The sequence below is a fragment of the Merops nubicus genome, unplaced genomic scaffold (genome assembly GCF_000691845.1).
Source record: "Merops nubicus isolate BGI_N331 unplaced genomic scaffold, ASM69184v1 scaffold13259, whole genome shotgun sequence".
Taxonomy (NCBI): Eukaryota; Metazoa; Chordata; class Aves; order Coraciiformes; family Meropidae; genus Merops; species Merops nubicus.
Window position 1 is genome coordinate 49840 of NW_008633164.1, and position 14261 is coordinate 64100.

At 34.9% G+C, this 14261-nt stretch overlaps 1 protein-coding gene across 1 annotated transcript in view; it reads right to left on the bottom strand.

The window, feature by feature from the left end:
• LOC103780484 (triadin-like) overlaps window positions 1-12776 on the bottom strand; it is a gene marked incomplete at its 3' end in the record, with an annotated part of 61436 nt that extends 48660 nt beyond the window's left edge. The window contains exon 1 of the mRNA XM_008948171.1: window positions 12755-12776. Coding sequence (XP_008946419.1) covers window positions 12755-12776 — 22 coding nt within the window. The remainder of the gene's footprint in view (window positions 1-12754) is intronic.
• Window positions 12777-14261: the final 1485 nt, after the last annotated feature.

Below are 14261 nucleotides of genomic sequence, written 5' to 3' on the forward strand. Positions count from 1 at the left end.
AAATTCAAGATCTAATCATGGAAAAATATTGTCAGGGTTTGTATTGTGCACAATGTAGTTTTGTTCCAGCTGATACAATTCATATCGCCTTTAGTCAGAAGTTACTTCTCTGCACAGGGAAATACAGAGTAAAAAGAGATAGAGTATTGAAGCACTTGCAGATACATGTAGTGGAAATTTGGGCAGGTTACTCTTATAAGGAATGAATTCAGTTGATACCTTCAGAAGTGTACAAGCCATGAAAATTATATTTGTCCAAGAGATCCCCAGCAAATTAATAGTCTATGTGTTGGGAAGCTCACATTATTCATACCTTTGTCCAAAAAAGTGTACATGAAATGCTGGTTATAAAATAAATGAGGAATAAAATAATTTATTATTTCCTTATCTGCCCACTTCATTGCCCTAGCATCTATGCAAGTTGGAAACACAAAACAAAAGAAAAGTTTCTGCAACCAAAAGTAAATCAACAGATCACTAATTGGTCATAAAGAACTAAAAATATACACTCACATAGAATGTGCTCTTATTTTACAGCTGATGAGTCATGAATGTAATTCTAATTTTATTCTCTCCAATCACTGTGAGAATAAAAGGTAATATTTCTGTGCGTAATGTAGCAATAGATTTTGATTCTCCAATTAAAAGACTGAAAGGCATGAAAGAAGAAAGATTGAAAGCAAACAGATATGAAGTCCTGACTGTAGCTGAAAACGAGAGAATTTTTCCAAAACTAAATTCAGAGATGCAGCAAACTTCCTGTAGGCAACTTTCATTAAAGATTTAAGTCCATCTACTCTTTGAAGTCTTAGAATAACTCAATTAGACAAAGTGAAAACTTCGTAAAAAAAAAAAAAAACAAGACCCAAAGACAACAAGGATTCTGTTAGTAGTAATTAGCAACAGTAATGACTTCAAAGATTGTGAATTGATATATTCAATGAGTCCAAAATGTAAAAGAGTTTACAGTAAATACAAAAAGTGGAACAAAAAATAGGACTGAGATAGAGGAAAAGGTGGAATGATATCTTCAAGAATATGAATTTATGTTTCTTATAAAAGTAAGAACATGTTAGGTGACTTTATTCACGCTAAGTTGCACCAGTAAATCTGTGGGAGAATGGTTTTCAGTTGGATATTCCTTAGGAACATAGACAAAAGTTATTTTAGTGAGGAAATTATTATAATAAATATAGTAAATATATTTTCAAAAAGATGGTGACGCTTCTGAAGTTTACAAAATAATTTTTCAAAATCATAGATTTTTAGACAAGCTGTATTTCTTCATGAACTGCACTAACCCTGAAGATTTTAACACCTCTATTTCTGTGTCTATAAAATACACAGAATGTTCGACTGTTAAGTACCTTAGTGTTGTGCCTCATGTTTAATTTATATTTACTTAAACAAAGAACACTCTAAAAGAGAATGTACATAACTTTGGTATTGCTTACGTTCAAAGATGAGAACTGAGAGGAAAAAGAGGAAAACAATGTACAACCCCAACTTTACAGACTCCATTTTTAGCCCACTGCATATTTTTGTTTCTCTTGTTATCTATTGCAAAAAAAAACTGCATTGTTTTCATTGGCCTTTTTTTTTTTTTTTTTTTTAACAGAAATTCATCTCCAGTTTACATAGTGATATACAGGCTATTCACCAGGTTTCTGAGCAAATGAGTAATGCAGAATAAAAAGTCCTAGGGAATTTTCTAGGGACTTACTAATACAAGCTTGATTAATCATAACCATTTGTCATGTCCTGCACGCCTGCATGACCAGGAATTCAGAGTTCTGCACAATTTTTTTGCAAACATCCTACAGGACAAATGGAAAGATCTCCCTCCCTATTTATTCACATCAACAAAGGAAAACAAGGAGAGGTGGAATTGTCTGAAAATGAGATTGCTGGTCTAGAAAACAGGCACATAATATCATTATAGGATGGGTTTTGTTGCTAATTAAATAATTTAACCTGGAAAACAGCTGCCTCCTCCAGTGGGATATGGTTGACAGTGGAATTGCTCCAATGCAACCGATGTATATCTATTGTCAAGACTAGGTGCTGTATTTGTCTACCTAGGCATTTTCAAGGAAATAAGGAACCTCTGGAGGCTAAAATTGTGTTCACATTGGAGAAATGCTAAGAAAATGTAAACAACTTAATGAAAGAATAAAGGGTAAAAAAGTGGCTGAGTTGGCAGATACAGGAAATCACTCTTCACAATTTGATGATGTTTGTAAAAAACCCATTATGCTGCATTCAACATCTCTTGGAGTAGATCAGAGACATAGAGTTAAAACCGACATGGTTTAGTTGAACTTTTGCATAAAATCTGCAATATCTAAGGAAAGGCCACATTATGAAAGAAATCTTAGGCTTTAGACGTACAAAGATAGTTGTCTGGTTTTAAATTTAGGCACCTACATCCCATGATCCGAAGCCTTACTTTTAAAACTCATTAAAGATGAACATTTATTTAAAGATCAATTTCTGCTATGGTGAAAAATTCTTGCAGAACATGAAAAGTTCTGAAATTCAAGAACAGACTCAAAATCATTTTAAGTACAAGAACAGAGTACTGTTGCTGCCTGATCTGCTTGGAGTCACAGTGATTTGAGACAGCAGAGCTATGAATTTAATAGATGGAGTTATTAGGGGGAGGACCAAAGGCAAAGAAAGAGAGGAATGACGGTGGATTGCAAAGATGTGCCTATAGGCACATTTGGGCTCAGCCATGCTCCTCCTTGCATCTGGGGATGTGGGACTACCACAAACATCTAGCACTGGGAGAGGCAGCCCACTGTCAACAGCTCTGCCAAGGAGCAGTGAGGAAGGTCCTAGGTCCTGAAGCCTGCTAGTTCTGACCGTCTCCAGCAGCGTAAAGAGTGGAGTAAATTCTTTTCTTCTTGCTTGGGCTACTCATGTAAAACAACCCAGTCAGCAATGAAAGGACATATATGATATATACACAGAAATAGCCCAGGTAAACCCTAAAAATATTCTCAGGAATTTCAATGCTGACTTTTAGAGAGTTTTATAGTTTAGTATTTACATTACTAGAACATTAACACCTAAAATTATTATGAAGAGGACTTTATTCTCTGAAATACTAAGGAAATAAAATAATCTTTACAAGTTAGAATTATTGTAAGACTCTAGTGTAGAGACTGTTTCTTGCTACTTGAAGCGATTAGTCCAACGCAGTTCTGACTGCCACACTAAAGAAAGAAAAAAAATCTAAATCCAGTGCCACATTAGAGTTCTGCCAGCCTCTGCAGATGAGGTATTATTCCTGGTTTTCTATGCTTGGCATGAAACACTGAAGTGGATAGCAACCATGCTGTAAAACTAAGCTATTTGTATCTTTCTGTGAAACTGCCTTTAGCACTTCACAGTGTGAAATGCATTAGCCTATACTGGACAATAAATGAAACAATGGCAAATATATTCTTAAAGGAAATTTCCTCGTAATTAGTTTTTAAAACAAAAACCTGCCCTTCATCATTGTTTTGCCTGTGTAGTTGAAATTATCTTAATTCATTAACTCAGGCAAAATTGCTATTGCCCTCCCACCCCAATATGCTAGTATCCACATATGAACATTTAATTCAATTTTAATTTTAAATATGTTTTGAAGCCTCATCAATATTTGTAGCTAAACTTGCAAAGCAAAAAGACTTTCTTGAAATTGCATTCTTACATATTTGTAGCTTTTTTTCTCCATAATTTCCAAAACTACTAAATAATTTTCTTTCTAGAATAACAACCACCAGTGATGTTTCCCTTGTGATCTTTCTTACATGAGCTCTGTATAAATCGCTAAAAGAAAACAACAACAAATCACTGGAAACCTCTGGTTCAATAGTAACTTGCAGGCAAAATATAATAAAGTCGTTCTGCAAAATCTATGGATTTCTCACTTGTGATAAATGAAGGGAACGGGCGTAAGGTTGTGCCTCTGGGCAGACGGCCCTGCTGCACTTGTTTCTGGAAGGCAAAGGAACAGAGAGAGTACATTGTGGAGTTTTAGCTATTACTGATCTGGAAATTTTTCACTTCATGTGGTTTACTAGCAGCAGAGTAGAGCATTACATTCTCCAGAGCATTTCAGGTGGCTTCTATGTCATCAGTACAAAATTATGCTATTTAGAACAGGATATGCCTTTTAAGATAAATGTATCTCACATGGATTAATTCTGCTTAGGCATCTGGTAACACAGCTACGCTTGTTGTGAAAAAAATGCTTTTATTTAATTCTGAGTTGACATGGCACTTACTAAAGTTATAACTTTATCCAATATGTTTATATTAAAATATTTTATATTATATAAACCTTGTGTCTTCAGAATTCACTCTCTACTACTAAAATAACATTTTCATTGACTCGTACATATTGAGACACAAATTAAGATCAAAGTATTTAATGTTTCTGCTCCAAGTGATAGGACAGAGTCAGTAGTCATGTACAAGTTCCAGGCAGACAGGGGTCAATTCATTCTCTACCATGGATATTTTGCTATAATTAGTGTTATAATAATATTCCTGGTAAAAGAATTAAACCAAATCAAATCAGCAGTAAAAATTTAAAGGAGTCAGTCTGATTGTGGATATCTCCTTCTGAAATGTTCAAATTTTTTAGTCCTGTCATTAATAGTGATACAACAAAATCCCAAGGAAGAAGGATTTTTTTTTTTTTTTTGCTTAAAAAAAAAATAATTAAAATGATAGTAAATTCATGTTATGATTACAGTTTAAGTATTAGGATTGTAGAACTATTAAATATATGTAGCCTGATCTGTAGCCTATACATGTGATATCACCTGCTTGGGATGTTAACTTACATCTTGCACCACACGTTCATGCACCAATTTAGCTGCCTTCAGTAGGATTTACATAGACAGACCTGAAGACAAAATTAAAGTCCTGCCTATTATAAGAGGAAAAGGTCGAAGCAAAATAAGGATCTTAACATTTGAATAGATGTATTAAATTATGCTTCTAAAAACACTAAAATAGTTACCAGAAAACTATATTTATGGTAATTGTGTCAATTGTGAATAACCTCTTAGTGAAGATTGAAACAAGACTTAGCCTTCCTGACATGAATAGAGAAGCACAACTTAAATCCGCATAATGGAATATAGGAAAAAAATTGAGTTCATTTACATACCAAAGGAGGCTACAAAGGCTTGGATTCATTGTACATTTGACAATTTGACTCCAGGCAAAGGTACAGAGATACTTTTGAAGTTGTGAGAACATAAGCGTGTACAGGGCGTAGCAGGCCTTTACTCATTACATATTTGTAATAGATTTTTTAAAACTATCTTTGAAGATAGAAAGAGGAGCCTTCTTCAGTGATAAAGTTTTTCTGTGCCTGGCATTTCATATTTTCCTTTCTTATGGTAAGTGTCTTTGCATGGCACCAGGCAGAACTTTTAGGACAGAGACAAGTTCATACTGTGCTGTAGGACTGATTCTAAAAAAAGCCCAAATCAGCCACAGGACACAAGGGAAGCTTATTCAGGACTTGAAGACCCGGCTTTTACATTCTGATTTCTAAGGGCAAAACCCAGCACTGATCATTATTTTGAACAACTAAAATGATTTGACTAAAATTGTAACACAGGTGAGTTTTAACATATGAGTCAGCTTGGGATGAAAAAAAACCAAAACAGTATCTTCTACAGCTTTTTTGTTTAGCCTCCTGTACGTTACATGATCTGTTTTGTTAGCTCAGCAATTTTATTCAAAAATCTAATGAGTCTGAAGAATAATGCAGATGCTTACTGTGTACTTTACCATGTTCTGATTATGCTTTGATTTTAGAGAAGGGACCAGAATTGCCTCTCCTGGATAGTAGCAGTTTGATCCATCAAATCTTGGAAGAGGCAGAAGGGGGAATAAAAAGAAAAGAAAACTACTACAAAGGTAAAAATAAAAAGTATCAGAGGATATAATCCATATTATAAAAAAAAAAAAAGACAGGATGTGAGACAGGACAAGACCTGTTGACAGTGTTATCTGCTTCCTCTGCTACCTACTTTCAGTTTCTCTACCGTTACTAAAATACACATACTTACTTCATAATTCCTGAAACAGACTTACTTACATAAATCAATTCTGCTGTAGGCACATATTTAGAATAAATCTAGATTCTAAATCTTCCTTGTCCCTTTTGACCACATATTGCTTAAAAACATTCCCAATAAGGGATCTCAAGTCTGAATGGTCATGTTCCAATGCACCAAAGCAAGATTTATATAAAGGCACAGGGATAAGACTAAAATATGAAATAATACTTTCCAACAAAAATGTTTAAAGCTTACAAAAGAACATGACAGTGGGATCATATGGATTACAAGTACAGCTAGTTGTCCATAGCTATAAGTCTTTAGATGCAGTGACTTTACAGTTCAGATTTGCTGATGTACTTCATGTTCCCTCTTATCAGTCTGATCTGCCAATGTGAAGCTATAAGGATATTAAGTCTGCACGTCTCAGTAAAGTTCTCTTTTACCTTTGAATTGCTTTCAAATAACAGTGAAAGCACTGTAGGAAAACAAACAAAACACATTACTCTTTTATACCTATGTATGCAACTCCTGAAGACTTTTCAGTATTAACTTGTAATAATTCTTCTTTTTAAGCCCCACTCAAAAGATGCTGCAGCGTGAGAAGGCAGGGAATACAATTATTGGTGATTTTTGAATCACAAATTGAAGTTTTCTTTAAATGTTTTTAAAAATGCACCTCTTAAATATGAAATTAAGAAAACCTGTGCTAAGGACTACACTATGCCACTACTATACACTTTTACACTACTATCAATAGACATCGATTTTATTTAAATAAAAAGCCATGATCAAAACATTACAGTTGTGAAGAAATTTAAAGAAATCACAGACCTCTTGGAAATCACTAGCTAAGCATATAGAGTCAAATGAAGCCAACCTTTTTTGAGAGTATAACACGTTTGCAAAGGGAAAGGATATGTTTCTAATTTCAGTTTATTTTACTACTTGAACTAAATTATTATCTTATTCTATTTCAAGAAGTAATTAAGAATTTTTTTGGTTTTTTTTAAATAGAAAATATGTTTTATTTCTTCAACATCTGCATAAACATTACGTGAAAGAACTTTTATCAGTTATACATCCTTGTAGGATGCAGTGACCAGAAACAAAATTATAAATAACAGTGTATTTGTTTAATAAATCACTTAGCTTATCAAAACAGGTTCTATTTAAAATTGAATTTTCCTATATATCCAGTACACTAATAAACAATTTTATAATGCTAGGTTTGTACCATTTTAATTGAATTCCAGTTTACATTCTACTGAAGCTTGACAGAAATCATGATTAAAAATGAAATCATCTAGTAAAACAGAAATGCACCATTTACCATTCTCTATCATAAAAAAAACCACAAAACAAACAAAGAAAAAAACAACCAAACAAAAAAAACCTGAAGACTAAGAATCTGGATAATATATATATGAACTATAGAACTGTTTAATAGAGAGATGTTTAGGTTATCTTTCTATCTAAGAGTAAAAAACACAAATCTAGTGAAAAAGGCTGTATTCAGTCACCATATTCAATCAGCCAACAGGAATCAGCAACACCTTTCCATTATTTTGGGAAAAAGAACTATAGAAGACATATGCAACATATACTAATTATATATTGAAATATATATATGGGGTTTAAATCCAGGTTTCTTATTTGCTGATATAAATCATGATTGAAATTCGTGATCTAAAAGGTTTTCAATAATTTTTATTTAAAGTAATCCACCCTCTACTACTTTAAGTATGCTTTAAGCTGGTAAAATGAGCACTGTCAACTAATTCAATCTTCTTAGACACAGCAGAAATCAGGGAATATCAGCATCAGAAAGGAAAGGAAAGCGTCTCTATTTCTATAAGCAGCTGACCTCCGTCAAAGAGGGAGGTTTCTCTGGTTTCTCTGTCCTCAGAGTGTCCTGGGCCGAAGCCAGACCAGCATTATGATATGTGTTTTAACCTAAATCAGTTTCTATCATGAATTCACTTCTTTACTCAGTGTTTACGTTGTAGGCAATGGGTAAAAGTACTCATTATATTTATATTCTAGATTTTTTTTTTTTTTTTAAAGATTAGGTACCTGAAGGTATAAAGTGGGGCATTTCAGAATAGAAGTAGTTGCACAGGTGTCATTTTTGAGTCAGTGTAAACTAATCACACCAATAACCTGAGAATGTTACTAGGCTTTTAAACATTTCTCATTATATAAGTAATCTTAAAGTATGTTCCAAATATTTATGAGCACAAGGTTCTATTAAAAAAAAGTGAATAGGTGATTAGACCTACAGTCCAGTTGTTTGCACAAAAGTAAACACAAGTTAACTGCACATACAGACTTTTAACCCATCATGGACTAGAAACATAATGCATTCACTTAAAACCTCTGGTTTACAGGTTTTAAGGCTTTCTGCTGAAGAAAAAGCTAAGCCTAGCTATGCTAGGCATAGCTAACTGACTTTTTAAGTGATTAGCTAAGGTAATGTTATCTTAAAGTTTCTCTGTACCAGCTGAACATGGAGAGCTATCGTACAAGTAACATTGCCCACAAATTCTTAAACCTAAAATTTAAGCTAAAAATCTAGTCATACTTGCTTGCTTTAACAGGCTATGAAATAGTACCCAGGCTGTAGCCAAACTAGCCAGCTCAGCTCTCCAGGCACAGGCACAGTGGAATCCAAGTTTCAACACTTTTCTCATTTTTCTCACTGAGTAATTAAGCTATTGACTTTACCTGGTACTACTGAATAACAACAGACTGATTGCTTTGAAAAATCATTGTCAGCCTTGTATTTTCCTTATCCCATAGCAAAAGCTATACTATCTGCTTCCTCATCAGTGTTGAAAGTTAGAAAAAGAACATCCTTTAATTTTGCAAATTCTCTTGTTGCAAATAAATACCGCAGAAACCTCCTAATTCAGTGCTTAAACAGCAGTTTACCTGAAGGCTAGGGAATACCTCGTAGTCTTTAGCCGTCAAAATAAATCATCTAATCTAATTTATTCACCTAGGCTCCTTTTGCATTTGGCACAACTAGCAACTCTAGCAGAAGCTCATGAATTACCATGAGAAGTCACTATCTACCTGTAGTGTGACTTTGCTTAACTTTTTGCCAACTGCAGATCGTTATTAGCTTCTGGCTATCACACTCATTAAATTGATACGACTTTACCCACTGGCTTTGTGTGTTATTTCTCATACGTTAACAGTTTCACATATATTAATCTTCAAGCATATAGATCTTGTTAAATCTGCCTTTTGAAATGGTTTATATCTTGCAACTTTTCATAGTTATCAGCTAGCCTGACAAAAGGACTGAAAATCAGAAGCTAATTTTGATTTTGTCACTGATAACCTGCATGTGCCCTTGGGGCAGCCTGCTCTGAGACAGAGGACACGTGTACTTGCACAGCTCACAGCAGCAAAATAAGGACCAAATTGTGACTCACTGTCAAATTTCTGTTTGACTTCTGTTTCTCTCTTGCTCCACTGGGGAAATAAGTTGTGGCAGACAGCTGGCATAGAAACCTTGTCTTTCTCCTCTCCTCACCTCCCTGGATTAAATCAGTACACAGTCTCCTGTGCATTGCAGCAGCCAGAGCCGAGTCTCCGTTCACTCTTCCCTGTATGAGAGGTTAAAGCGCCAGGGGAAAGACACCAACCTCGCACTGTGACCTGCAGTAGACTGGACTAGAAAGGATCAACTATAGGGCTGCTGCTGGAGCTATTGTACACATACAGATTAAACTGTACATTGGTAGATGCCATTTGTCAGAGGTTCCAGGCTTTTTGTATTCATATTTCAGTGATGACATCTGTAAATACACCATTGAGTCCAGTCCAATCTTTGTGTGCATAAACGCAACAGAGTAGCACAGTTAGATACCCATGGCTTTCTAGGCAAGATCTTAAGTGGATCATAGCAAAGTGCTTTGCCATTACTGAATATAAGTAACAACTGAAATATAACAATAATAAAAATAACAACAGTGGCAACAACAATAATATTTTTAAAAAATAAATAATAACAGATTCTGAATGTGTTGGAAAGAGAGAGTACTTAGTATCTATACTGAGATTTTTCGTATAGTGTAGAGTACTTCCACATTTTAGTAGTACATTTCCGTGGTTGCAATTACATGTAATATGACGATGCTGAAGATAATCCTTTGGAATCTTTTCCTAAATATTTGTCAGCAGGACACCTAGGTCCTGCCAGCTTTCTAAGGACATTTATATATTGCCGTCTTCAGAGATATTCTTTTGTCTTTAATCGGGTACAACTTGTAGCTGTGGCGATGAACAGACAGCGCATATGGCTTGTGATGCAATTAGACAGGTCAGGGTCATAGCTTGGTGGCTACATTTTTAAGCTACTTAGTCTCATTGTCATGATATTGACCTGAAACAGCACCCCTTCAGACCTGTGCACCTATGTCTGAATAGAAAGGGTGTTGACATGGGCTGTCAAAAAAAGATAACTTGAGATGAGCACCTGAGATGTGTCACACTGTCAGGGCTGGACCATCTCTCTAAACCAGCATCTACACTGGCAGTGACATCACTGATGTGTCGTGCACTCTGACATATCAACATGGTACCCCAAAAGGCAAGGAGACCAACGGTCTAGCTGAAGTGTGGCTGACAGGGGAAAATATAGTCAAGAATACTACCACAAGGAGCAAGTACTTTAACCCTAATAAATTTAGAAAGACCCACCAAATCATGGGCTGGGATGTAGTATGAAATAAAATAAAATCAAATGGGATTTGTGTGAAGCAAGAAGTATTTTAATTGTTTTTTATTCGTCCAGACTATACGTCACTGAAGTTTAGATCTGAACTTTCAGACTGCCTTATGAGTACCAGCAGTAGCCCCAGAGGAAAATAAACATTAGCCCCAGGCTGAATTCTTATTTTGTTTGCCATAAGTAAAATTTTCATCTTGTGGATCCAGAATTTAAAAATCACCCAACTAACATAAGTCCATGCCAAATATAAGAAAAAAAACTTTAAACTAAACTAATTATATGGTTTAATTACTTGTCATGCTGATGGTCAGTTTACTGTGGAAGTGATGCCACTTATCCTCTGAAGTTTATTGCTTTGAAGAGTTAAAACACAGAAGAAACACATGCAGTATTACAGCTAAGAAACAACTATAAAAACACTATTAAAATTCTTTTTTGGACTCTTTTATTTTTATTGTATTTTAGAGTCTTTTATTTTCTTTATTTTACAAGCTAAATGACTGAAAAGTCACTTCCAGAAGAGTGAAAAGTCTTTTATTTTTATTATTAATTTTGGACTAAAAATCTTGCCAATTTGGGACTTTTTTTGCTTGGAGAGCCTTGCAAGAGGTTCTTTCATAATACTACTCCTTCGACACTGATGGTATTAATGCATGCATTTTGGAAGAGAAATATAATCTCACAGATTTCCCTGATAACATCTATAAAAAAACCCACAATTTTTCCAACAAACCTGGTTAAGAATATCCTAATAAACTAGTGCTAGAATTTGGGTTAGAGCTGTCAGGCTGAGCCACCTGTTTTGGCAGTATTTGATGCCAGAAGCAAATTATAGGCCGGTCCAACTGCTGATTAAAATGTATGCATATTTTCTCCTTGCTGTGGCTAAGCAGACATCAGGCATATATACAATTTGACATAGTCCTAACCAATCCTTTATAAGACAATAGGCTCATTAATAGCACTTAATGCAGATCCTCTTACAAACTTTAACAATGAAAACTAGAAGATGAAAAATACAATTTCCATAGACTGAAGTGCCACATAACCTGGGTAAGCAGAACAAGAATAACTTTTTGGAAGACTGTTTAAATGCATTCTTTTTGTAGTGTCATTATTAAAATCAAATAAACAGTGGAGTAATCTACACTGGGAAAAAAAAAAATGTTGGAATGAAATTCAACTAAAATATCCAGTATTAAATTCACAGAAGGTTGCATTTTAAATATATCCTGTCTGACTTCAGGTGATAAAATATTTTTATGCATCTAAAATGCTATTTAAATGTGAATGGTCAGGAAATATTAAAGTACATGAAATATTAATATTTTAGAGTGTGTATTTATCATTTAATACAATTGCCTTTCATTCTTGCAATCCTAGCTCTGACATACTTATTTCAGCACAACTTTAATTTCTTTAGTTTACCCAAATAAAGATTGCAGAGTTGACAGTGTTTACCCTTCAGTTCACAAATACTCAGTGCTCCTTATGGAAAAATCAGGGACACCAAACCAAGCTATTCTGACTCTGGAAAATCTCCAATTATAAGAGACTTCCAAAACTTTACCTGAGCAAAAGCTTGAGGGAGGAATCACCTGACATTCAGCCAGCTCACTTATGTATCACTCTAATGGAGCTGCCTAAGCAATGTTGCTCTGCACATGGGACTAAATCTATTTTTAGAGGTGTGCAGAGATCTAGCTTCAGTAACTGGTATAAACTCAGGCTACAGGAGTGAAAAATAAAATTAAAAAATAAAACCAAAAAACAGTAAAGAAAAGTATAAAGTAATCCATAAACGAAATTAAATGATCCTGGAGTAAAAGTGTTATCTGCTAAGAGCAACAAAACATATTGATATGTTAGCTCAATTGCACTGTCAAACTACACATAGGTTTTGGTTAATTACATTTGAAAATAGTTACTGTACCTTCTGCTGTAATATCGGCCATGATGGCGATGGTAAGAGATACTCTGTTAAAAGGTCAAGCTCTACTGTAGCAGCTTAGATAATACTTCTGGGTTGCTGGCTCTTGCAGTGGCTGCAGAATGTGAAGGAGGGAGGTACTCTGCTTTTTTTAATTCTGTTCCTTCTTCTTTTGTACCCCTCTGAACTTTCTTTTTCCTCTGCAGACTCCTGCCCTTTGAGAGCAACCTTCCAGAGGTAACACTTAAAGCTCATTCTAAAATGTCAGCTTCTAACAAAAATAGCCATGCCTCACAGTGAATCTTCAGCATATTTTTTTTTTCTAATCTCCTAAGAACCATGCACACTGCAAATAAAAAGTAAAAAGGCCCAGCTCTAAACAGAATACATGGAAAGGCAGCAAAATCCAAAGGAACTGGGAAAGAGCTGTTTAACACGCCTGCAGCTTCACTAGCATAATTGCAGTTCTTTGGGGGGGTATGTCAGGAAACGTGAAATATAGAGTTCAAAGTAACCTTATCCATCTCAGCTCAACTTTATTCTTAGCACACTCAGTGCTTAGCACATTCTTCCTGGCCTTATTTGGTTTGGGGAGGGTCCTATGAATCTTACCACTAACTAAGAGGGAGGGTAAATTTAGGTGATTTTTCTCAATTTTGATCCTTAGTTGCAGTTCACAGCCAATTCACTCGTCACTTTAAAATTATGAAACTGGTAACTGCTTCAATTTGGATTTTTTGGTATTCTTCCAATTGCTGCAACTTTCGCACATATCTGTGAAGTTCATCTAAGTATTATAGAACAATGTTAAAAATGTAAATAGAAGTTTTTATAGTTTAAATGTGTGATGGTAATATGCAAAAATATTAATCAGATCAGATTTTGTTTTTCCTAGTTTTGAGTCATGAAAACAAACAGGTCAAAAAATCTGTGATTTTAAACAAGTTTTTATAAAACTGAAAGCAAGTAGACTTTTAAAACAATTTAGAGGAACAAAAGTATTAACAATGTAAAGAATAATGATTTCAAAACCCAAGCAATCTTTTCATTGTATTGCTTGCAATTTCACAGCTGTGAAATTATGTATGTGAGCAAGACCTTGAAAATGAAATTAGCAAAAAAATGCCCTCAAGCCAGCATACCTCTACATAAATGTCATCGTCACATGAAATCAGAAACCATCTTAAACAGTTCTCACTAGGGAACTTATAGTCGGTTTGTCTCCACTACAGGGGTTGGCATTTGCACTTCTGATCTTCCCCCCAGGAGAGCACCTGGCTCTGTGGCAAAGTGGCTCTGTGGAAAGGAATCTGTTTTTCCAGTACAGACGAGAAGGTTCACTGAAGAATTTGCAGTCACATAGGATTTTTCCCTTCTCTCTAACACACTTCAAACCTGCCACATGTCTGAAAATGGTCTTTTCTAGCCAAAGCCTACAATGAAAACTCCGTCTCCTGTCTTCTTCATCTCTACTGACCAAACCTTTTGCACTAACAAATTTGGACTGCTC